The 25,174-nt window shown below is 45.9% G+C and overlaps 2 protein-coding genes across 3 annotated transcripts; both read right to left on the reverse strand.

The window, feature by feature from the left end:
* Positions 1–423: 423 nt before the first annotated feature.
* On the reverse strand, positions 424–20,952 carry KAT14 (lysine acetyltransferase 14). Of its 2 annotated transcripts, none has more exons than XM_054063185.1 (10): positions 20,438–20,952; positions 17,364–17,482; positions 14,710–14,831; positions 11,367–11,548; positions 10,426–10,842; positions 8,577–9,148; positions 7,299–7,435; positions 6,636–6,811; positions 3,321–3,511; positions 424–995 (listed from the first exon to the last, which is right to left on the reverse strand). In XM_054063185.1, the coding sequence occupies exons 1-10, from the start codon at positions 20,709–20,711 to the stop codon at positions 822–824; spliced, it is 2,364 nt and encodes a 787-aa protein (XP_053919160.1). In that variant the 5' UTR covers positions 20,712–20,952; the 3' UTR covers positions 424–821. The 2 variants fall into 2 exon arrangements, with proteins under 2 accessions (XP_053919160.1, XP_009560830.2); XM_009562535.2 differs by having other exon boundaries at positions 10,426–10,845.
* An 11-nt stretch (positions 20,953–20,963) lies between these two features.
* Positions 20,964–24,603, reverse strand: LOC104060752 (protein PET117 homolog, mitochondrial). The gene is made up of 2 exons (XM_054063186.1): positions 24,411–24,603; positions 20,964–21,113 (listed from the first exon to the last, which is right to left on the reverse strand). Exons 1-2 carry the CDS (start codon positions 24,504–24,506, stop codon positions 20,964–20,966), a joined length of 246 nt encoding a protein of 81 aa, XP_053919161.1. The 5' UTR covers positions 24,507–24,603.
* Between the last annotated feature and the right edge of the window lie 571 nt (positions 24,604–25,174).

Genomic DNA, 25,174 nt, shown 5'->3' on the forward strand with positions numbered 1-25,174 from the left:
AGGCGTGCCTGAAGTGCTGATCTGCAGCATCAACAGCTTGCAGAGAGGCATTAAGATTTCAAGGAGCCAATGTGGCAGCTGCTGTGTCCTACCTCGCCTTGCTACAAACCTGCTTGACATCGTGTTCCTGGACACAAAACACTGCACGGTACAAGAACTTCACATTGAGCACAGGGTCAATGAGGGGAAAGGAAGGCAGTAGGTAAGGAGCAGAAGACAGTCATCTCCTCCAGTCCTCACATTCAGGACCACAGGAGTTCACACACACTTCATTTATTCCCAAAACATGGTTCCAGTATTGCTGTTCTGGCATGTGTAGAACTTTCCTAAAGCTAGCATCCAGCCAGATGCACTGATACCTTATTTCCCTTTATGGATGCAAGACATAGTTCCTAGCAAAGCTATCAAATAACAGAAACACTGTTGATGATTTAAATTTCAATATTCATTTCCAAAAAACCGAAAAGGAAATAGAAAACCTATGACTTTTAGGCTGCAAAATTTGAAATCCGTGGGGCCCCTCTGAAGTGACAAGTATTAGTTTGTTTATTTGTCAATGAGGGTCTCCAAATAAACAGTGGCAGGAAAACTCCTCATGAAGAATTTCAGTCTTCCAGTGGTTTCAGCATGTCCCAGTTAGCATTTCTAGGCCTCTCCCCTTGGAGCACAGGAATCAATCCTGTTGGATTGCAGTTTCAGCACAAAACATAGCAATGTTGACATTCATTTGCGTTCCAGCTCTCCCAGGGCAGCCAACATCCTCCGCTGAAAGCCGTGGTGGTTCTTTGCTTGACAGACTGGCCTTTTTGCAGACTGACGGATCAGCGCCGCAGCCTGAGAAAGAAAGCGTGCTTGCACTCCTTGCTGTCCAAGGGATAGTATTTGTCATAAAAATCCAAAATGTATTCTTCTGTCTTAAATCCGAATTTTTGGTAGAGCAGCATAGCAGGGTTGCTTGCAGAGACGTGAAGGGTTACGTCTTTGCCCATGCATGTCTGCCAAGGGAAGGAGGGGGAGAGAAAAAAAAGAGAAGTATCACAACAAGAGAACGAGGCAGCCTCTGGGGGAATGCGGAGGTGAAGAGATTCATCAGTTCAGGTATTCCACTTACCGAGGAAACGTGAGAAAAATCACAGGCCTCAACACAGATGTTACCACACATAGCAACAGCAGAAAGGCAAAGGGAACGCTGCCATTCCTCCCAGCCTTTGTTTCTGGGAAACGTGGACTCTCCAACAATGAAAGCAGGGTTTGGATTATAATTTGTCAGCTTTCCATTGTTGATTGCTAAGTAATTGTCAATTAAAAATAATCTCGGTGTATAGCACTGATCTCAAATACTTACTAACAATAGCCTGAAGAAAAGACAAAACATGCCAGAGGATCAGGAGCTGTGCTCCTCCCCATGGGCAAACAGAGCTGAGCTCTCTGGGACCGCGGGAGCAGCCCTAGCGCACCTTTGGGCTGTCATGCTGGAATTCCTGTCTATCCCACCCAGCTCCTCTCCCATCCTTCAGGGCATGGTGCTTGCCTCCTGAGAAGGCAAGGAATTCAGTTCAGACAGCAAAGGGCAGGGCTGAAGTTACCTTAAAGATCCCAGATTACTCTAACCAGCAGCTCTCTGATAAGGATGCCGACGTAGTAATTTTTTCCTGCTTCCTCTCATGTTTTAATAGTGTTCTATTTATAGTGAGTGTATTGTAATTCTAAATGAGAACAGCAACACCCTTTAGGAAATTTCCACAGTAGAATATTCTAAGGGAAAGCTCTCACAGGGATTTAAGAGGGAAAAAAAAAAAAAAAATGTAAAATAAACTGGAGTAATTTTTGGGAAAAGGAAGTTGAAATGAGATATTAAGAAGATGCAGTTTGGTCCTGTGGGCCAGATACACTAAAGGGCAACTTTTGGAAACAAACCCATCATCAAGGTATCATTTACATCAACACATTCTCTGTTCAATTAGCCTACCTGCAAGCAGAATTAGGTTAATTGGCTGTGATATGGCCTACAAAAAGCTGTGATGATTTTCTACAGCTGACTTGCCAATACATCCCAAAACTCTGCGGGAGAGACACTAGTCCAGCTACCCAATCCCTACAAACCTTGGTGCATCGCTTGTGCCTGTTCTCTCACAAGGTGTTGACATCTCACATCAACAGACTGCAGTTGAGGGTAATTTACACAAATGCTTTACACAGAGACGCTCACGAAATGTACGGAGTGAATTTAAAGTAGGTTGGTTAGTGGCCTGTGTCGACAAGTAGAGCAAAGAGAGGTGGATGCTGTAGAGAGCTGTGTAGGTATAGGAGTTACCCTCAGGTGGCCTAGAAAAGCTACCTGTAGTGAAAACTGCTCTTCCAAACTTCAGATCACTGTTCCCAAGGCTCTGCCAGCACTTGCTACCTCTCTTCAGCCAAATGAGTATGAGGAAAGAGTTTCAATGGTGAGTTTTTGCTAGTGCAGCTCATCTTGACTAAAACAAGTTAAGAAATGTTTCACATCGGCATCTCTGCCAAGAGAGTTCAGGGAGTGGTGTAAAACTGCAGGCCCTGAAGAAGCATATCTGGGCTCTAAAAAGGGCATCTGTACTCAAAATTAAGCTGGCTTTCCTACAATTTAATTCAAGAAAGTGAATGGAATTAAGGCCATCTGAATAACAGCATTCATTCAGAGCTTTAAAGAAGTTTAACTATAATACCACCCGTTTAGTTAGCTCAGGTTCATTTTCCCAAGTGTCCCTGTGGAACAAAGCCCAGTACAAGCTAGTTTGAACAACTTTGAATGAGGTTGCAAACACTTACTCTTTATCTTTGACTCAGTTGGATTTAAATCAGAGTATTAAAAGTGAAAGAGAATGATTAAGATCAGTAAGTGATTTAATGCAACGGCCTTGGTCACAGAATAAACCTCCAAGTATAGCCAAGAAAGCTGCAATAGATTCCAACTGAACCTCCCCACTATTGTCTTGTTTTCTCCTTTAAACCCCAAATTTATGGTAATGCTGGCATGTGAGCTATTGAGCACTAAAGAATGCAAAGTTATTCCCAAGACAGTGAAAGTCTCCAGCACCTCACTGATTCTGAGGATCTGTCTGGTATGGTTACTCTTACAAATATATTTTAGTTTCTGCTTTTGAAGTGACTTCCCACCATAAATGTTCACCTGGGCTGCTGACCATAGACAATTTGTGCAGGGTGTAAGCAAAAAGAGAAAGAAAGGAGGAACACAACACTACTGACTTTCTAGTATTAGCACACGTGCACACAAAGAAGATGGGAGAGCTGGTTCTTTACCAGACAGAGAGGCTTTGTTTCATTACCTGGATAAGATGGTAAATCATGAAGGTTGCAATCCCAGCTCTTCTCCATTCAGGGTGAACTAACAGAAAAGAGATGTAAGCTTCATTGTATTTCACATCTGGCACCATAAAGCCAAAGGCAATAATAACTTTCTTGTACAGGACAACAACACTGAAGTCTGGGTACTGGAGGCATTCCGACAAATCAATTCCTACAGAGAAAGAGATAAACAGCAGCTAAAAGCACTGTAAACCAAAATAACTGTGTTACGCTTGCACGGAAGCTCAAGGTTTTAAAGGTGTTTTAGATCATCCACTTGATCACTTCCTTTTACCTTTATTTCAAAGCTCTGAGATTGAGAGATGCTTTAACCAAACACACAGACAAAAACAGACGTGCTTGCTAGTAGGGATTCTTGTATGGAGAACTTAACAAAGCTAATTTCCTCCCAAATGACTTGAGGACAAAACTGAAACTCAAAAAGCAAATTTTCTAAAACAGAATAGTTTTGAAAAATATAAAAATCACAGGATTTCAGCACCCAACTAATCTGTCCTGGGTTTGTGTTCTCGTATCAGCAGACTCTGCCAAGTTCTAAATATGCACATGGATAAAGATATTCGCATGTGCAAATGTTTGATGGATTGGGTCCTAGGAAGTTTGTGTCCCTTGTTTAGGTTTCCTAAGGGCTACAGTAATGGTAATGGAGAAGGGTTTGCTTCTTCCTTTCACCTGGGCCGCGCTAGCACCAGGTTGGTGCACACTGTTCCTATTCTATCGGCAAATGCCAAGGACCTGCCCTGCCAACAAGCAAAGGGAAGCAGTTTAGAGTGTATCAGCCTGACAGACTGGGTGAACCACCCTGTTCTTCCTGCAAACTTCAGGCACAGCAGAGGTGAAATTGGGCTCCAGCTTTGATAGCATTACTTGCCCAAGGTGCTATCTCCTTTCTCTACCTGGCCTTGAGCTCCTGCAGTTTCCTTTGTTGTGCTCTTTGCAAAGCTGCACTGCAAACCTGACCTCAGCTTTCCATGCTATCATTTGCTTTTAGTATGCAATTTCTCTCATCTGAGGCATGAAGGAGTCTCGCAGTGATGCTCCTGTGAGTCAGAGGCTGCACAGAAAGGTCTGAAGCTGGTGACTCCCAAGTAGGTTTTGTTTCCTTGTCTAATCTCATTGCTACTGCTGCAGCCAGAGAGGATCCACACAGTGTGTTAGGGCCAAACAGCGCAATTCAAAGCACCAAGATTGTGTGGACAGGCCATAAATGAGGTGCAAGACAATATAGCTGTACTGTAAATGTTAGTTTCAGCCTCAAAACTGGCAGCAACGGGTATATCTGGAATGTGGGATAACAAAGCAGAAGAGCATGTTTTCCAGTAATGTTTATTCCTCTTGATGAGATGCAAGACTTCATAAGGCACCAGGCACAAATAAGTGGGTGAATTATGTTCTTGCTCGAGAGTAAGCTGGGTGGAGTGAGACGTGGGAGGAATCGATTGGCAATAAGGAGCCACATTAATTATCTCAAGGCTGCAATTGACTGTGAAGTGTCTTACAGCATGTCTGTACAGGAACGCTACCTTGCCCTGAGCACACCGGTGTCTACAAAATGGTGCCGTCCCCTCAGCACGCAGTTATTCCTGTAGGAAGATGCTTAGCTCAGTAGGGCTTACCAATCATCTGCTTGGGAGATGTTTCCCGTTAGGGCATGAAGGCACAAGATACCGTGAGAGACAACAAGGGGGAATCTTGCTTCACATCAGCTCATTTGTGGTAACAGCCTGCAAACTTGTTTCTGCCTTCTGAGAAACAAGAGCTCTGACAGGAAGCGTACGGAGAGGTGGAAGAACTGAGGTCTGGGCTCACCCCACCCAGTGAAGTGCCTAAAACTTAAGAACTCAGTCCATGAGAGCATCATTATTAAAAGGCAACTGAGCACACCTAAGATGTCATTTACTGACAATCTCATCCCCCAAGCACACATGCTTTGGATGCCTAAACATAGCTGGAATTACAGCTGCTTCTCTGAACAACAGTGCTAACTTAATTACGCCCTTCCAGCTGCATTTCGCACCTCCTCCCCAGCTGTATCAACCTGCTGTGAAGCTAAAGGGGTTTTAAACCACATCCACAAAGACACTGTGCTTTATCTCTTGGACTATTACCACCTTGCTTACCTCTCCTGCTCGAACAGAACCAAAGTGCAATAAACTCTCCAAGCTCAACCTCAGAAAATCTACACCACGGAAGAGATTGCAATTCCTGTTTGGAGACCGATGGGAGTGTCAGCTTTCTGATTTAATGATGAACAGTTCACAGTCGGGTGGAACACACCCACGCTTCTTACGTTAAATAAAACAGGGCGAGTCCTGAAGAACTTAATGAAGGTGCGACCCAACTTGGCCAGGACTTCAAATGCATTATCAGAAGAGGAGAGACCATGACAAAAGGGATTCAGCCTCTGCTGAGATTTCAAGTGTCTCTCAGGAGCCTCAAAACAGCTTGTGAAAGGGAGGGTATGCCATGTTATTTTGTACAACTGGGACGAGGAGGAGCACAAAGAGCTCTGATCCTGACTGCAGTACCTGAGCACTGCCTTACTACAAACCCTGCTGAATCACTATCTGCAAATCAAACCGTAAAGCAAACAGTTACTTGGAATAAAGGCATGTACTGTTTGTACTGGGCTTCTCTAAATTAGTCTGCCACGTTGTTTGCTGATCCATGCCGTAGATGAACATTGTTATTAGAAGTAGAGGCTACAGCCTCACAACTGCCCCCACAAAGGGCAGTCACTGTCCCAAAGAGCCTACAACTCGAGGAATGACACACAAAAACTAATACCCAAGCTTTCCTGTACCTCACAGATACTGAGGCTTGAAGAAGTAAAAGATACCACAGTGAAGTTTCCAGCTGTAAGTGTTCTTCCCATATTTACTCCAACATACCCAGCTTATGGTTGCTGGAAGAAACTCTCTTATGAAACTAATGAGCAGTCAATATCCAATATAAAACTGTTTGCTTCTCCAAAAGTTTCACTAGATGCTTAATTTTAGTAACCAACTCCTCCTATTGGCATCAATGGTGTTACCCAAAACAACCTATTTCTTTAAGTGCTGGGCTAATTAGGACATAATTGCCCAGTTCTAAACTATCTCAGAAGACAAAGACACCAAAACACGTCTCCATCTCAACTGCATTCCTATGACATCAGATAATGGTTTTCTAAGAACCGAGCCAGGCTCCAACTGAAGAAAAATTTGGCCCAAAAATATTTTCTTCAGAATAAAGCAACTTCCTTCTTAGAAAATCGAGCACCGGAGGAATCTTACCAGGCCAGAAGAACTCGTGGCACATGGAGTTTATAGTGGGGATGTGATTAGGGCGAACGTAGCAGTAATCAATGGGTGCTTCTGGCTCAGCCTTCCAGTTGAGATCATTCCTGTGTGGATACGCCCGGATTTCTGCCAGCAGCCTGAGTTTTGGGGGCTTTGTCTCATAATCGCGCCTGCCAGTAACACCAAAAGCAAACACAAAAGGCAAGTGGAGCAACAATAACTATCATTGCAGCTGAACGGGCACTGCCCATGAAATATTTTGTGATGTGCTCAAATTGGAATGTAAGAAGCTCCTTCCGTTCATGTAGGAAAGCAGCTTTCAGCTCAGCAAAAACACCCTTGTGTCAAAGGCCAGGACACTTCCCAGATCCGCTACATGTCAAGCCAGCCTCTCCTTACAGTAGAAGCAAAAAAATCACGGTTCTGACCCAAGAGCAGGTGCAACCTGCGCTGAATGCCTACAGAGATTCCCTCTCTTAGATGTTCCCGTTCCCAATGAAGAGCCAGTTATATACTCCACTAAACAAAAAACAACCCATTCAGGGTTACCATAGTATACTGGGTTGTACTCCAAGGAGCTCTGCCCAAGAAAGGTGTCCCCTCCGTGGGCTGTTGGCTCATGAGCCAAAAGCAAATCCCACCTCTGATTGGCTGTACCTGATGTAAGGTTTCAGGACACGGGATGTGTATGGACTGACAATGCTGTGGTCTGACAGCAGGTCTTCTGAGCCTACCAGTCGGTACAGAAACTTCGTTGTCTGCTGTCGATATCCTTTCATGGCTGGCAGCATTGTCTACATGCACAAGAACCAGAATATTTCAGGAGTATTAGTCAATAACTTCACACAGGGGAATTACACCAACAGAGGGAGAATCATAGAATCATGGAATAGTCTGTGTTGGAAGGAACCTTAAAGATCAGACAATTCCAACCCCCCTGCCATGGGCAGGGACACCTTCCACTGCACCAGGTTGCCCAAAGCCTCATCCAACGTGGCCTTGAACACCTCCAGGGATAGGGCGTCCACTTCTCTGGGCAACCCGGGCCAGTGCCTCACCACCCTCACAGGAAAACATTTCTTCCCAAGATCTCATCTAAATCTCCCCTCTTTCAGCTTAAAACTGTTGCTCCCTGTTTTATCCCTGCACTTCCTGATAAGGAGCTCCTCCCCAGCTTTCCTGAAGTCCCTTTCAGTACTGGAAGGCTGCTATGCCTTCCCGGAGCCTCCTCTTCTCTAGGCTGAACAAGCCCAATTCTCTCAGCCTGTCCTCGGATGGGAAGTGCTCCAGCCCTCTGACCATCTTTGTGGCCTCCTCTGGACTTGGTCTAACAGATCAGTGTCCTTCCTGTGCTGAGGACTCCAGAGCTGAACGTAGGGCTTCAGGTAAGGTCTCATGAGAGCAGAACAGAGGGAAGAATCCCCTCCCTTGACCTGCTCATAGCACTTGTTTTGATGCAGCCCAGTTGGCTTTCTGAGCTGCAAAAATAAGGGCCTTTCAATGGGACAGGATGAACTCTACTCGCAGCATGGTAGTCCCACTTCGGAAAGCTCTGCTGCACACTCAGATTTAGTGCCTAAATCTTTGAGCTGCACACATCACTCACAAAAGCACTGCGAGCAATCTCCCTCCTACACAGCATGAAACAGCAAACTCTTGTTAGGGTCCTTCCAGGCCTCCACCACCAGAGTTAGGGCAGGGACGGAGGACAAATACACAGACATTTGTGGTGCTGACACTGACAGACAGCTATGCTGTACCAGCATGTTACAAGAAGAAAGTGGATTGTGAGAGCATTGGTGGGAGCACAGCCCCGAGGCAGAAGAGTCCTGCTCACATAATCCTTTTCACTTCAGGAGTCAGACAACCTCAAGGGGACACCGTTGTTTGCGGTAAAAGAACTAGTGCCAAAAACTCAGATTTGGAAACACTCACTTGGTATCTGTCCAGAATCCTGAAGTCCTGGCTGGTAGTTCTGTACGTTGCTTGCCCTGTTGGGGACCTGGAAACACCTCCGTCTTTGGCTCCATAAATCCCATCAACCAAGAGCAGTGCAGCGTTCACGACCTGGTCCAAGTCAAAGAGTGGCAGTCCTCTTTCCCTCTTCGCCTGCCTGACTATCAGTTTGCGCCTCAGTCTCCGGGCCTCTGGGGTCATGCTCAAGGCATTGGGACAGGCTTCCAGTCTTTTTAGCAGCAGCTTTTCCTCATAGATACTAACAGAGGTATGCTTGGGAGCTCTGGGCTTAGCATCCTTCTCCAGCGGCAGCTTCCTCTTGTCTCGCCCCCTCATCTGCAGCGATGCATTTGGCTCTTCAGGATCCTCATTGTCACCTTCCATCCTTTCCATTTTTTCTTCTTCACTCTCCACCTCTTGCTTGATCTGCTCGGCTGTCTTCACTTTTTTTCGACTTGCTATCACAGCACCAGCACCAGCTGCCCCACTGGGAGGGGGCACGTACTCTATTCCTGGGTCTATGACTCCATCCCCTTCCATCTCCTCATCATCTGTTCAACAGATCAAAATAATCCAGGAAAAAACAATGTAAACGTCAAAGCCTCATTTCAAAAAAAGGTTCGTGCAGGACTTTTCTACAAAGGAGAAATAATGCAGATTTACCCTACACACTCAATTTTCTACATACTTCTGGACCTCCCAATCTTGGACAGGAGACACCATAAAGAGCCCAATTTCAGGACACAGAATCACTGCTCCTGCAGTCTCGTATCTGCAGACATAGCACTCTCAAGCTTCATGTTCATTCTCTTTGACAAATGTTTAATTCGTGAAAATTCCTGAAGACAGGATCAAATGGTCAAGCTGGTGAGCTATATCTTCAGCCAGCATACCCTGAAAAAGTGCTGTTTAATTTGAGAGAAAAATTAGAATCATAGAATTGTTTGTTTGGAAAAGACCTTTGAGACCATTGAGTCCAACCATATCCGTCCTCTACTAAACCAACTCTTCCCCAAGCCTGGAGCGCTGCACAGGGTTGTTGTGATCCATGTGCAGGACCCAGCACTTGGCCTTGTTTAACCTTATACTGGTGGTCGTAGCCCATTGACCCAGCCTGTCCAGATGACTCTGCAGAGGCTCCCTACCCTCAAGCAGATCGCCCAGCTTCATGTCATCTGTGAACTTACTGAGGTTACACTCAATTCCTTCATCCAGATCACTGATAAAGGTAATGAACAGAACTGGACCCAGCACTGAGCCCTGGGGCACACCACTAGTGATAGGAGTTACAGAAGCACATGATTTGCCCCTCTACAGACCCCAACTATCCCTCCTTCCATCAAGGACTGCTTTATTCTCTACTTTCCCGATTAGACCGAGGTCTGCCTTCTTAAGGAACCAACAGCATCCAGACCACATCACTGCTTTGTGACCTGACCAAAATATAGCATCTGTTAATCAGGATGTTTGTTACCAATAGAACAAATTTTTTCTCATTGCAGACAAAATTATAGCTGCTATCTAACAGTGTAGTCTGTGGCAGTGAAATGTTTATGCCTAGCAGTGCAACAGTTGCTAGGTGAAATCTTCTGCCCACTGTTTATTTGGGATCTCTCAGAAGACAATAACAGTCATTTCTTCTGGCCTGGTGATACAACTACAGAAAACTAATGAAGATTTACATGCAACTGAGACAAACAGGATTTCGCTAGTTACCTTCTATCTTCTTTGGAAAGATCCTGCAGCACATTGGAAGTTTCTTTATTTTAACATCTTTCTTGATGATAGGTATAGTTTATTATTAAAGAAAAACCATGGCATCTCTTACCATGAAACAGAGCTTGCGGTGGCATGACGTCTGGGATGAGATCCGCTTCTGAAAGAAGGCTGGGAGTAGCTGAATGCGAGGCCGGAGTGCCAGGAGCAGAGAAGTCCAGAGATGGGGAAGGAGAAGGGCTTGTCAGAGGAGTACGATCTGAAGAGCTCAAGGAGGAGAAGTCAATCACCTCTCCTTTCTCAAGGACGATGTCAGGACGACGGCCTCGACTGGTGAATTTAACAGGAGTGGAGGAAGTACTCCGGTCCAGGAAGCCAGCTGCCTCCTTCTGGGCTCTCCGAATATCCTTGGCTTCCTGAGTGCGAGACCTCTTTTCCTTCAGCTCTATGGCTGATTCCACTGGATTGCGGCTCACCCGCTTCCTGAGTCCTTCCACAGTAATGATGGGATCCAGAGGTGGCTTTGAAGCTGCTAAAGAAGTAGTTTGCTTATTCTAACAGCCCCTGAGCTCCCGCAGTCACTGTATACATACTACAAGTTAGAAGAACACACTGACTGTGAATCTTAAAAGATATATTTTCAAAATATGTAAGAATTTCACTCTGGGATGTATAGCATAGAGCCAATGCACAACTAAAGCCTCACTAAAGCCCTAATCTTGCTCCACTGCACAAAAAGGAATTTGCATCCAGCGATAAAAGATAAAGAAAGCCCTCCCCAGGGTAAGAAGGAGCAAAGAAATTGTAGACTTTAGCTAAAAAAAACCCCAACCAACTGCAGAAATCTCAAAAGCCTTTATATCAATCAGGACACTGCAAAAAGGTAATAAAATAACAGGTTTCTCATACTAAATTATATGCACCATAGTCCTCCTAAGTGAGCCATTACAGCACAGCAAAACTAAGAGCCTGTCCACGCACACCAACACATGGTTGTAAGCCAAGTTTTCTCCCATCTTCCAACTCTGGCCCACACCAGAGGAAAAGAGTTACCTTTTGCCTTTAGTGCAGATGCAGACAGCTTCTCTCCTTCAGGTTTCATTGTTGGAGGTTTATTATGAACCAATTTCCACCATCCCGGTTCTCCAAACTCCTGTGCCCCCGAGCGGAAAAACAAGGGGCTCCCCACAGAGAGACAGCCAGCAACTGTGCTCCACCATGTTGAGGTCTTTTTCCTGTGGTGAGAAAGGGGAAAACAAGCTTTAGGTCCCCACTGACTGTCTGTGTTTTCATCCTGAAGCATTCTTGCAGCATTCCTCCCTGGGACCCCCAGCTTTCAAATGCTGGTGTTGCTGCCTTCGTTAACAATTCAAAAAGAATAGAAAAGGAATCTCAGTGATAGCTGTGTCTGGAAATTGCAGAGCCATATTCTGTTACTGAAGATAGCAAATGGATCCTGGGTGTACAGGATGCAAGAGGCAAGGCAAAGGTAGTGATAAAGGTGTCACTTCATACAGAAGAAAAGACAAACTTCATTTAAAATGCCTGCCTTGATCACTTTGAGATACAGAATCACAGAATTGTTAAGGTTGGAAAAGACATCTAAGCTCGTCCAGCCCAACCATCAGCTCAACACCACTGTAACTACTAAACCATGTCCTGAAGTGCCACGGCTACATGGTTTTTTAACACCTCCAGGGATGGAGACTTCATCATTTCCCTGGGCAGCCCGTGCCAATGCTCCACTGCTCTTTCAGTAAAGAAATATTTCCTAATATCCAGAGTAAACCTCCCCTCATGCAACTTGAGGCCATTTCCTCTTGTTCTATCACATGTTACTTGGGCGAAGAAACCAGCACCCACTTCACCACAACCTCCTTTCAGGAAGCTGCAGAGAATAACGAGATCTTCTCTCAGCTTCCTCTTCTCCAGGCTAAACACTCTCAGTTTCCTTACCTGCCCCTTATAACCCCTGTTCTCCAGACCCTTCCCCACCTCCATCCCCCTCCTCTGGACATGCTCCAGCCTCTCGAAGTCTTTCTTGTAGTGAGGGGCCTAAAACTGAACCCAGGATACAAGGTGCATCCTCACCAGCGCCGAGTCCAGGGGAAACGACCGCTTCCCTAGTCCTGCTGGCCACACTATATTTAAAACAAGCCAGGGTGCTGTTGGCCTTCTTGGCCACCTGGGCACACTTCTGGCTCACATTCAGCTGCTGTCAATCAACACCCCTGGGCCCTCTTCCACTGGGCAGCTTCCCAGCCACTTTTCCCCAAGCCTGGAGCCTTGCACTGCACCCACACAATTTACCTGAGCCCATCAATCCAGCCTGTCCAGACTGATTTTATTTAACAAAGCATGTTCCCAGAGAGTCTAAACCCTTATTTGCACAAGATCTTGGGATTCCTTCTTGCTTCTGCACACGTCCACTGGGAAAGACCTCAGCATTCAAGCTAGGCCTGGCAGAGCAGAAAACAATGCTGTCCGAGTGTTGCAATTACACATTGAAGGTACTGACCCTCAGATATGTGAGATTAACCTCAAGTGCCTCAGATTGGAGTCTGGAGTGTTACGGTAAGTCTGGACAAGCTGTACTTCATTATGCTAAGGAAGTAAAGCACGGCACACCTTGAACCGCTATACACATGGTTCAGCTATCCCCGCTCCACCACCGGCTTGTCCAGGCAAGCAGGGAGACTACTGCGTCTGAGGCCAGTAATCACTTCATCTGAGTTTAATTAGAGCAAGGAGTGCCCTTTTCCCAGGGCAGGTCTGAAAAGGCAGCAGCAAACCCTGGGAGGTGATGGCTCCCCAAGCAAGGGACAATGGGCCATCAGTTGCCTCTTCATCAGAGTGCCTGTGGTTTCCAGAGGGGACATGTACTAACACTTCGGAGAACAGAGCAAGGAGGTACAGAAAGGCAACAACACCAAAGCCGAAGAGGAAATCTGGGTAGGGAGAATGGACAGATCTTAAAACAGAGAATTCCCTGGAGAAGAAAAGAAGCTGTGAAGTCAATCAAATCCACTTCGAAGTGGATTTGAACTGAGCTTCGAAGGCTTGCTCAGTTCCTTTCCTACATTAACAGTGAAACTGGGGTTTAACAGCTTCAACACACTCAGAAATACCGTGCCCTTCGTATATACAGCACACGAGTCATCAAGCTGTGAATACTGCCCTTTACAAGAAGGGCTCTTACTCCCACAGCTTCTTTCTTTACATGCATTGGAACACATTTTGGTGTTTTTTTAACCCCTGCTGTGAAAAAGCTGTTTTATTAAGGCCCAAAACAACCTAAAAGATGAGGGTCAATTTTCATTTTTAGAGAACTTGGTCCATGTAAGCTTTATAGCCAAGTAACACAGTATTTTTTTTTTTTATTTTTTTTTTTTTTTTACAGAATCATAGCATGGTTTGGGTTGGAAGGGACCTTAAAGATCAGCCAGTTCCAAATCCCTTGCCATGGGCAGGGACACCTCCCACTGGATCAGGTTGCTCAAAGCCTCATCCAACCCATCCTTGAACACCTCCAGGGGTGGAGCAGCCACAGCTTCTCTGGGCAACCTGTGCCCGTGCCTCACCTTCCTCAGAAAACATTTCTTTCTAAGATCTCAGCTCAGTTTTGCCTCTTACAGCTTAAAGCTGTTCCTCTCATCCTATCCCTGCACTCCCTAATAAAAAGCTCCTCCCCAGCTCTCCTGGAGCCCCTTTCAGTACTGGAAGGCTGCTATAACGTCTCCTCAGAACTTTCTCTTCTCTAGGCTGAACAACCCCAACTCTCTCAGCCTGTCCTCGTATGGGAGGTGCTCCAGCCCTTGGATCATTTTTGTGGCCTCCTCTGGACTCATTTTAACAGATCCATGTCCCTCCTATGCTGAGGACTCCAGAACTTTTTCTAGAGAGCTTGGTCCACGCAAGTTTTATAGCCAAGTAACACAGTACATCCAATGGACCTCTTTTTTTTCTTTAAAGCCCAATGACATCAGGGCTAGCCCACCCATTGTGACCATTTAGAAAGACTCAAAGGCTTTGCAGGTCCATACGCTACTCCATGGAAGAAAAGAAATACCCCAAAATATACGGATTTACATTGCTTTTATGTAACATTCTTGAGGTTGTTTTTCCTCACTAAGAAATCTTTCTTCATTCTCAGGATTACACCGCCCAGGCCTACATCCAGGTTCTCAATATTAAACCTTCCAATAAATCACAGAATCATAGAATTATTAAGGTTGGAAAAGACCTCCAAGACCATCAAGTCCCATCTTCAATTTTTTCACTAGCCAGGCTCAACAAAAACACTGCCAAATCAACCAGGATTCTTGTCCATCCGTATAACAGGTTTTAAACAATTTGTCTCACCCACCAGTGCTTTGGGGAATCATCACATCCTTACCTGTTTCCTAATAAGAAAGTCCAGTGTTTCTCAATAAAAGCACAGATATCTTCTTTCCATCTGAAGTACCCTTGGCGGCCAGTTCCTTCCAGAGACAGATTGTACATTGCCAGCATGACAACCTGGAATAGAAACAGTTGGATACAACTGAATCTCTTCCATTTTATCTGCTGAACTGCCCCCCACAGCCACCACACACACAAATCTTTCTTCCTTCATAAATATCTTATTTTTGCAACATCTCATAGGCAACTTCTGCAATTCATTTTCTTCCAACTTTCATGCTGCCCGTTCTCGTCTTTCTATTGTTAGAGGCACATCCTCCCAGAGATTTCTCCATCCCAGAGGAATAAGAAGCTGCCTAGTTATGCAGGTTTATGCTGGTATACAAGCTTTTGCAGCAGTTGTATAAATGAATTATATCACAACTGGGATCTCAGTGTAGTGTGGAGGTAGCGAAAAAGTCTTTAAATAATAGTCACAAGTAATCCCACTGCTTCAACCATCAGAAACAGCAACAACATCATTCTAGATACTCACTGTTGTATTTCAAACTGAACAGACTGCAAACTCTCTGCAAAATTACATGATATCTACTAACTGTTCTGGAAATGCAAGAATTGTGTTTGTCTCCAGGTGATCTTCATTAAAGATAATCCATTTACAGCTCATTCATGTGCTTCATAACCAAACTCAGCCTGACCCATTACATGCCTAAAATAAAGGGTAGGTTTGAAGAATGTGACACCTCTTTGCAAGTAAATCCAACGCGACCAACTGCTAATTGCATTTATCCAATTCATTTGGATACAACTGAAACCGTGCAGCTGGGCTGACAGCACCTTTCAACAATCACACAGCCTCAGCTGCATGCGGGTCCAATAGGGACTTATTCTTCACCCTCAGAGAAGTTTGAAATGTATTTTTCTTAGGGAGATGGTCTCCTTGCAGTGGGTGGTGGCTTTCTGGAATGTATTGCTGAAGATGCCAAAATAAGGAAATGAAGACAGCCGTAGTGTCCCATGTACCCAACTTCTGCCTTGCAGCCCCTCTGACTTTCATAACTGTTTTTCTAGGATTTTGTGAGGTTTTTAAGTCAAGTGCGACAGTCTCTCAGGACTTCAAAACCAATTCTCTTTTCAATTGCCTAAAGATAAGGATCTGTTGAGGCCACACACACTGAAAAAAACCCAGAAATCACAGTCCCCATTTTTCCTACTTCAGATAAGCTTGACCGCTTTCCTCCATTTGGCTGACGCATAGAATACTAGAATCATTAAGGCTGGAGAAGACCTCTAAGATCATTAAGTCAACTATCACCTCAACACCACCGTGCCTACTAAACCATGTCCCAAAGTGCCACATCTACACGCTTTCTGAACACCTCCAGTGGTGGAGACTCCACCACTTCCCCAGGCAGGCTCTTTTAATGCTTGACCTCTCTTTCAACAAAGAAATTTTTCATAATCTACAATCTAAACCTCCCCTTGTGCAACTTGCGGCCGTTTCCTCTCGTCCTATCACTTGTTACTTGGGAAAAGAGATCAGCACTCACCTCACTACAAACTCCTTTCAGGGAGTGGCAGAGAGCAATGAGGTCTCCCCTCAGCCTCCTCTTTTCCAGGCTAAACACTCCCAGTTCCCTCAGCCGCTCCTCATAACCCCTGTACTCCAGATCCTTCACCCAGGAGCAGCAACAGCAGCTCTGGCTGCTAGAAGTCTGAGGAGATTGCCTCTTCACTAGTCCACTTTCTTCCTCACCCATTTGGGTTTTGTCTTTCCCTTCCCCATGCCAGTTGGAAGAGACTTGGGTGTAATACTTGCAGCCTTTGCTCTCCATATCCGCAACTTGCTGAAACTGCCAGTCTGCTGGCCAAAGACTGCTATGTCAGCTCCTCCCCTGCACAGCCCTGCACTGGCCACCACGAGGAGATACAAATAATGTTTTAAATGATCCATTCTGAAACAGCACACCACTGCTCTCCTAAAAGGTGCAAAGAGATGTCTCACACATACTCAGCACGCAGAAACACTTAATGCTGAGCAGCAGCTACTGCTTAATCTAATTAATTTTATGCTGAGAAAGCCAGCACTGCCCTTACAGTACCCTGCCCAGAGCTAGATGACATGCATCAGCCTACTCTTACGGTGGCTGCTGTATAACACAAATTATTTGGATTGCTCAGATGTGCAAGTGACTGAAAAAGCAAATTCCAGCAAGGACTATGGCTAGTGAGTAAGCGGCCAGATTGGAGCTTTGCATTCAGTGAGCTGGCAAGCTTTCTGTTTGTGTGTTGCCACCTCACTAGTTTTACATTTGCTCATGTACACAAAAAATTATTCATGCCTAGCAGCTAAATTGCATTTGTTTTGCTTTTCCAAATCTGCCTGAAGCTATGAATTCATAAGCAACATAAGGGGAAGGGAAAAAAGGCAAAAAAAGGAATGTGGTTTGTACGACTATTTTTCCAGTTACCTGCCAAATGCCCAAGTTTAATACGCAGGCAATTCTCACCTCATTAATTTATGAAGTTCATGCATATGTTTCTTTGTTACCTATACTGATCCTCCTCTTCTAGGTAGCACACACACAACAAACAACAACTTCAGAAGGTCCTGTGGTTGTTCTGCTGGCAAAAAAATGTTTTACTTACTTGTTGCCATGTTAATCTCAACCGTTCAAATTGTTCCTTCCCATCTTCTGAGCAATCTGAGCAAGTGAATCTGAAAAAGTTATCTCCTTTGAGGTAGCTGAGCTGTTCTCTCAGTTGACCTAAAATAAACAGGCAAAAATCAATTTCCTGATCCTTTTATAAGAAAAAAAGCTGCAAAGGAGATTTGGATTCCCTACAACACTAGGCAGAAAAGTATTTTTTGACTTTTTCCCATAATCCAGAGACCCAGGAAGCAAGAGAACTGGATGTGACAGAAGACACAGATTCAATTCACCGTCACAGCAGCCAGCAATGACCAACAGAAAAGGACACCCATGAAAAAGTAACATTCTACTTAACATCTGCATGCAGGTACAAAGCCAAAGGTTTCCTTGTTTCCTCTGCATTTCTCATCCCTTGCTTCCACAGGGTAACCTATATAACAAATAGTTGTCTTCCCATTCTACTTAAAAAAGCTGACCTGTGAAAAACAAGGTGTGCTACTGCAAAGGCTGTAAACATATACAAGCCTTCTCTTCCACATCATCTTTCCACTTGCTGTTACACCTCTTCACAGTTCACTCTCTCTGTCCACAAACTATCAATAAAGCAAGGTGGCCAGTTCTCCTTTGCAGCCTCCGGGATGCACTACAGCAGACAGAGGCTTTAAGGTATTTATTTCTCCTATACAGGGAAGATCATCTTTCCTTAAGACTCAGAGCCAAAAGAACAGTCCAACATTATCACGGAACACTTTTTCTGACTGCAGTCGATGCGCTAGATCCCAAATCAGTAAAACACTTCAGCACCCTCATGGATGAGGCTTTGAGCAACCTGATCCGGTGGAAGGTGTCCCTGCTCACAGAAAAGGGGGTTGGAACTGGATGGGCTTTAAGGTCCCTTCCAACGCCACTCTATGATTCTATTATCTGCTTTTCTGTGTAAACCTAACCCTGCATAGAAGTATGTCTGAATAAAAGCAATCTGCTGGGACAGAGCCACATGTAACACCCTACACACCCAAAGTTACAGGCTCTGATTCTAAGTTTCTGCAGCAAAGAAACAACCCATCATATGAATCAGGACTTCCAAGTTCACCACGGGTTAATTTACACATATATGAAAAATTAAACCATAAAGTTGACAGTGAAAACTACAGCATTTCTGAAAATCCACACACAAAAGGTGTTTCTCTACAAGTATGGCATCTCTTTTGCTATATAACGACACCAGATCAAGCATCTGTAATAAATATATGGATGCTCTGCTTCTGTAGAGAACTGCAAAATCTAACCATTACAATTGCACCCACGTCTGATGGAGGAAAAACACCACCCTTAGTAGATTAACAGGATTTCTACATGGCAATTCAATGTCAAAAGTGATCATTTGCCTGAGAATGTTGGTAATTTGATTTTCACCAGTGACTACTGATACCCCTGTAGCCGGGCAATTAGCAAAGAGAACAATATTTCCCATTTCCAGCTTGTTTACTTTGCACATTCGTATACAGTTACTGTTCATCTGCGATTGGCTTTTTCTGCTCTTCGGATTTGTTCCACAGCAACGAGAAAGAGAGGAACATCTTTGTAAAATAAAACAAACTGAGTGTTTAATCAAGTGCTCTGAGACATCTCATGCTACTTTTAAATTGGCTCCACTATTTTTAATTAATACATTTCCAGCAGTATGTTCCTTTCACTGCACACTGCCCTCATAGTTCGATGCTGGTTCCACCACATCATCATCAGAACACTCACTCACACGCTTTTAGAGATTTCTGCACTGTAACTTTAGGCAAATTCTAAGATGGCAAAAAGGGCAGCTCTGAGGCACTTGAGAAGCGGTGGGGAGCCAAAGCTCCTTTGACAGAAGTGGATAGATCTCTTCATATAATAAGAGTTTCTAGCTTCTCCAAACTTGTGCTCATTTTTTACAGCAAATACAATCTGAAGGATTTTCCTGTGACTCTTAAGTATCTAGAGATGAACGCTTCAATTCCAGCATCTAGACCTAACCAGAACCACCTCAGAAGTGTCAAAACACCACAAGGCAGGCACTTCTCCCGGTACCTCAGACAGTTAGTTGTGCAGCATGACACACAGGCCCACTTCTCCAACTTCTCTTCTGGCATGACAATTGCACCACTTAGCTTGGTGTCACCTGCAAATTCACCAAAGCGTCCCAGTAAAATCGTGGAAGAATGTAATATGAAGTCAAACATCACTGCTATTCATTATTATGACTTCTTAATTGTGGTTCCTCAAATACAATCCAGTCTTTCTTTTTTTGCCTCATTTATTAGAATTTCACAAATTTGATTATGCTGCTTAATTCTACCATCTTATTGCTGGATAAAAATAGAAACAAAACCACCAAAAAATAAAACCAAATCCAAACAAACCCAAAGAAAACAAAATCAACCAACCAGTGCTTAGCAGCATCTAGCTTTTGGATCTAATAATAGAATAATCTAGAATTTAGAAGGTAAAGTCTAGTCTGTCACATAGCTAACAGCACGTATCTCTAATCCAGCAGCAGCAGAGAGATCGGGTTCTGCAGCTTACTCCAAATGCTTCCCAAAGTGAGCTGCTACAGGCTGGGCATGCTTCTGTAAAATCTAAATTAAGATCGCCTTATCAGGAAACCACGAAGGCTGAGGTTTAGCCATGTGTTCCACAGGCACAACAAAGCAACCAGGGGAAAAAAAAATGAAGTAACACTATCCCAAAGCCCTTTTCCTCCCCAGTCATTATCCTTATCTGAGTGAGCAGGGAGGCCAAGCCACTTGGACAAAGTCCCCTATACACACCAACACCAAGATTCAGAAGGGTGTGCGTGTTTCTGAAGTCATGCCCTTGTTCGTTACTAATTAAAGAATACAGTTCCATTTCTTTACAGGGAACACCAGCTTTGGACACCCACACAGCTCATGCATCAAAGTGCCTACTGAAATGGGCTGCTGGGCTCCACACAACACCTAGACAGCCTTTCTCCTCCAACAGATAAAGGAACACAGCTAAATAAAACAGGACAGTGTAACCCCCTTGCAAACAACAATCCATCAGGCTTACTTGCTGGAATCCACTTCTGGCACTTCTCACAGTAATAGGACATTTCCTCCATCCAGGATGCGTCACCTTCATCGCTGTTCAGAGAGTCCCCACTATGGTCATGTGATAAATCCACCGAAGCCTGGTCCTCAGACTCCACAATCAGGAGAGTCTCTCCTTCCACCTCCCCCTCCTCCAGACCCTCTGAGGTGGAGGTCCTGGTGGCTTCATCATCATGGCGGCTCAGTAGCCCACTCATGTGAACGCTGTTAGCCATCCTAGATGGTGTTTTCATAGCAAGGAGCTGCTCCTCCCCACACTGACAAGTCCATCCACGCTGGATGCGCTGGCCAAGCCCCCGCAGTCGAAGTACAGATGGCAGAGGAAAAGTATTGTGTCCACCCTAAAGCTTTGGGGACTGGATTATAAGCTCTACAAAATAAAGTCTTTCATAGGTGACCTCTGTTAGCAGAAACACTTGCAAGCAGTAAGATATCAACGATCTCCAAATGCCTTTAATCAAACCTCTCATGACACGGGGCTGCGCCTAGGACTCCTGGGACCCTTTGCTCATTAGCCCCTTGTCTCTCTCTTCCACCAGCTGCTTTGTCAAAGCAATCTGCTCTTCTAACAGGCGAATATTCTCCTTTTTCTGATGTTGACGTTCAAGGTCTCTAAGAACTCCATCGTGCAGCCTCTGAAAACACAAGCAACAGGGTTTATCACAGACTGTTGGATGCCGAATGTGACTGACCCCGACCCCCAGCTCTAATAGCTCTGGCAGGGCTGTTCACCTTTGCAAGTCCTCTGCCACGGTCTGTAAGCCCAGCCATTGAACACGTTTTGAACCTGAAACTACAAGAGCTGATATCCGACATCAATAAGCTAACAACACCACACCAAAACCCGCTTTATTTGTACTCATTTCAGATGGGTTTGTTCACTAAGCAGTTAAGCTATCCAGCACGTAAATGCTATGCACCTCTAATTCTCATGCCCTACAGGACGGACTGCAAAATCCTGCTACCTCTGCTCTTAGTCTTTACCAAATGGAACTAAACTCCCTCAAATTTCTTCTTTGCTTGTAGAGAATTCAGTGCCAAACTGGAAATTATTTTAAGATAAGCTGCCACGGGTCTTCACCTGTTTCTTCCTGCTCATGTTTTACTCCTAAAAGAAATAACCTCATCAGCTCGGGCCGCAAAGCTGACATGAGTCCCACAGCCTACTTACGCCAAAGAAAGACCAAGGCATTTAATTCAAAATACATCCCTTTTACCTAAAATATCCATTATGAATAAAATGTGCAACCCAGAGCAGCGTTTTCCAGACTGGTGGCTGAGCCCCCAAAGGGGGAAAAAGCCCTAAGGAAACCCCAGCTTGCTCTTTGCTTTCTCCATAGGGTTTTCCGTCTCTCTCTGCTACCTGGAAGAGTTTTTTCATTCTGATAATTAAGCAAAACTTTACCTCTCACCAGGGCAATGCAAAATAAACCAAACCAAAACTGATGACAAGGACTGGGGTGGGGGAAAGGAGGGGAAGGACTAGCTGGGAACTAGCAGCTCTATTCCAGATGTGCACATCTGGGGCAGGTGAGGAGCAGAGAGATGATGAGAGCAGATGTGGGACAGAGGAGATGGGAAGGTAAACATGAACTTGGAAAGGAAACACAGACCACATGAAGTATTTCATTTCACATCTCTCATCCACCCTATTGCCTGAAGCGCTACTCCACCACACACAGATCCCACTCCAAGTTACATTGCTCATTTACCTGTAGACTGTTCTATGCTCATTACCCCTACAGAACATGAATGTTTTATAAATGTTAATCTATTTTCATAGTCTGCGAGACTAAGGAGAGACGTTGGCCAAAGACTAAGGCTGAAACACCCACTGAGTTTATGTGTCTCACTGAAACACCCAAGGGTGATTTGTTTCTGAGCATGTGTTGTCCTGCAACATGTGCTCAAATTGCATCTCCATTTATTTCAGCTGTAGTTTAGGAGCATTTAGCACATATTCCTGCAAGACTCTTAGTGACTCAAGGCAGACATGCTGAATTAGCCAGCCATCCCCTACAAAAATCTGAGCTTAAGTGAACTACCCAGCCTATACAAGGTCCGACACAAAAAATGAGACTAACTTTATAGCTCAGGGAGAGGAGCGACAAAGAGGTGGTTATAGAACATGTTCTAACCTGTCATAGTGAGACAAGGCTCAACTCAATCGATCCGCTCAGTATGAGTGGACATGTGGTCAAATAGAGACATTTTCTTACCCTTGGTCAGAAAATGTTGGTATGTGAGAGTGAACAGTGAGTTAGCATCAAGACAATGCAACAGCCCGCAGCACTTTGTCTGTGAAGCAGTTTTTAGCTCATAACAACATCCCTGTGCTTGAGCATCGACCCTGTTCACCAGACCCAGCTCCCTCTTCCCAAAGATTCAGTCACTGCCCAAAGGAACACAGTTTTTGTCAGCAAAAGATGTGAAGGCACAAACATCCTTAACAGCCTTTCAGAAAATAATGTGCAGAATTGCTTTGGATGTTGGCAGCATCATGTGTAGCTGCGTGTTAGCACAGAAGGGAAGTGTTTCGAAGGTGAGTGTAGTTGATTTGCTTAATTTTTCTAAATAAAAAGAGTTACAGGCACAGACTTGTTTGTTTTGGTTTTTTTTTTTTTATGTCAGACCTTGTATGTCAGCTCTGTCACATGCAGAACCAGTACCCATTGCCATTCCATGAGACCAGCCTTTCTCTCCTTGCTGCTGCCTCTGCCATTCACTGTGTTTTCCAACTTCTGCACAACACACAGGGTTCCTTCCAGGAATGACCCAAGTTTTGTAAATGCAGCACAGAAGCCTTCCCTGTTTGATTACCACATGGCTTTTCTGTTCGCTCGCACTTTGCCTGTCCTGTCAGGACAAGAAGGGAGTCGAGGGAGGCTGCATGACACAGAACAGCACAGTTTGCCCTTTACTTTAGCAGGAGGTATTTGCAGAGCTCAGGAAAAGCAGAGCACATGCACTGCCAGAAGGACAAGCACCAGTGCAACAGCACAGCTTGCCAGGGGAGAGCCCTGGGAATGTGCCAGGGTGGTGCCCTTGGGACTAGAGGGTGCAGGATGACAGGAGCTGAGCTGCTAGGAAAGATGAGGAAACCACCTCCACTGAACCCATAATGGCCCATCCCAGAGCTCCTAGCGGCTGTTTGCCCCTGAAAGCAAATGCACAGGATGGAATAAGGGAGCAGGTGCAGCTCTGTAAGCAGATCCAGTGGCAAGTGGGAAAAAGGTAGTTAGTGGAGAGAGAACCATCAGGGCAAATCAGAGGAGGCAGAGAAAGTGGCAGGAGATGGGGGCTGGATCACTGCCAGGCACAAAAAGGCCTGTCTGAAGATGCTGGCACGGGCAGGGAGCTGGGCAGCAGGGAGTCAGGGAGTGAGCAGGCAGGGAGAGGGAGGATGCAGCAAGAAGGCAGGGAGGGTGCAGGCAGGCAGGGAGGGAGGGTGCAACAAAGGAGGAAGGGAGGGTGCAGGCGGGGAGGGAAGGAGCAGGAGAGAAGGGAGAATGCAGCAAGGAGGCAGGGATGGTGCAGTCAGGCAGGGAGGGAGGGAGGGAGGAAGAAAGCAGACAGGGAGGAAGGGAAGGAGGAGAGAGGATGCTGCAAGGAGGCAGCAAGCAGGGAGAGAAGAAGCACGCAGGGAGAGAAGAAGACAGCAGGCAGGAAGCTACAAACACATGGAGGGGCTGTGGGGTGCGCAGGGGGAGGGGCTGCAAGGAGGGGGTGGGGTTGTGAGAGGGGGCGGGGTCTACAGCAAAGGGGCGTGACCCCGGTTGGGGGCGCGACCCGACGAAGGGGGCGCGACCCGACGAAGGGGGCGCGGCCTCGCGCGCGCGCGCGGCGCAGGGGCAGCTGCAGAGACGGGGCGCGGCCCCTCGCCCTTCCTTCCCCTCCACCCCCCCCCCCCAACCCTCTTTCCCCGCACTCACCTCCCTTTCCCGGCGCTGCTGGATGTGCACGGCCACCACGGTGGCGGCGGAGAGCAGGGCGGAGGCGGCCAGCACGGCCCGGGAGCTCCTGGACATCGCGGGTGCGGGAGCCGGAGGCGGCGCGCGCCGCCGGGGGGGGCGTGGGGGGCAGGCCGCTCGCGCCCCGCCTCCTGCCGAGCGCCGAGAGCTTCGAGCCAGGCCAGAGCAGCCGAGCGCCGAGCCGGGGCGGGGCCGATCGGGAAGGGTTTAGCTCTCCAGGCTGGGTACCGGGGGGCCTCCGTTCAGATTAAAAGTAACCGGTTTGCAGGCTGCCCTGCGAAGGGAGGGGATTTTTTCTTGCTCGGTTGCTCGCAAGGGAGTAAAAGAAAGGTCCCTCCTTTGTGGTTCTCTCCATTTTGCATCTTTAAAATCATAGAACGGTTCTTGCTGGAAGGGATCTCAAAGCCCACCCAGTTCCAACCCCCTGCCATGGGCAGGGGCATCTCCCACTGGATCGAGTTGCTCAAAGTCTCACCAGCCTGCCCGGGAACACCTCCAGGGATTGGGCAGCCACGACTTCTCTAGGCAAGACGTACCAGTGCCTCACCACCCTCCTCATGAATAATGTCTTTCTAATGTCTAATCAAAATTTTCCTCCTTGCAATTTAAAGCCATCCCCCTTCATCCCATCCCTGCACTCCCTGATAAAGAGCCCCTCCTCAGATTTCCTGTTGCCCCTTTCAGTACTGGAAGATGCTCTAAGATCTCCTTGGAGCCTTCTCTTC

Source organism: Cuculus canorus, chromosome 3 (genome assembly GCF_017976375.1).
Source record: "Cuculus canorus isolate bCucCan1 chromosome 3, bCucCan1.pri, whole genome shotgun sequence".
In the NCBI taxonomy this organism is placed as follows: domain Eukaryota; kingdom Metazoa; phylum Chordata; class Aves; order Cuculiformes; family Cuculidae; genus Cuculus; species Cuculus canorus.

Excerpts from the sequence above, each read along its gene's own strand:
- LOC104060752 (XM_054063186.1), bottom strand. The coding sequence starts at position 24,506 with ATGTCCAGGAGCTCCCGGGCCGTGCTGGCCGCCTCCGCCCTGCTCTCC. Across the intron at positions 21,114-24,410 it reads AGCAGCGCCGGGAAAGGGAG|AGGCTGCACGATGGAGTTCT; the intron begins GTGAGTGCGGGG and ends TTGTGTTTTCAG.
- KAT14 (XM_009562535.2), bottom strand. The coding sequence starts at position 20,711 with ATGAAAACACCATCTAGGATGGCTAACAGCGTTCACATGAGTGGGCTA. Across the intron at positions 14,832-17,363 it reads TGAGATTAACATGGCAACAA|GTTGTCATGCTGGCAATGTA; the intron begins GTAAGTAAAACA and ends TTTCTATTCCAG. Across the intron at positions 9,149-10,425 it reads ACCGCAAGCTCTGTTTCATG|ATGATGAGGAGATGGAAGGG; the intron begins GTAAGAGATGCC and ends TCTGTTGAACAG.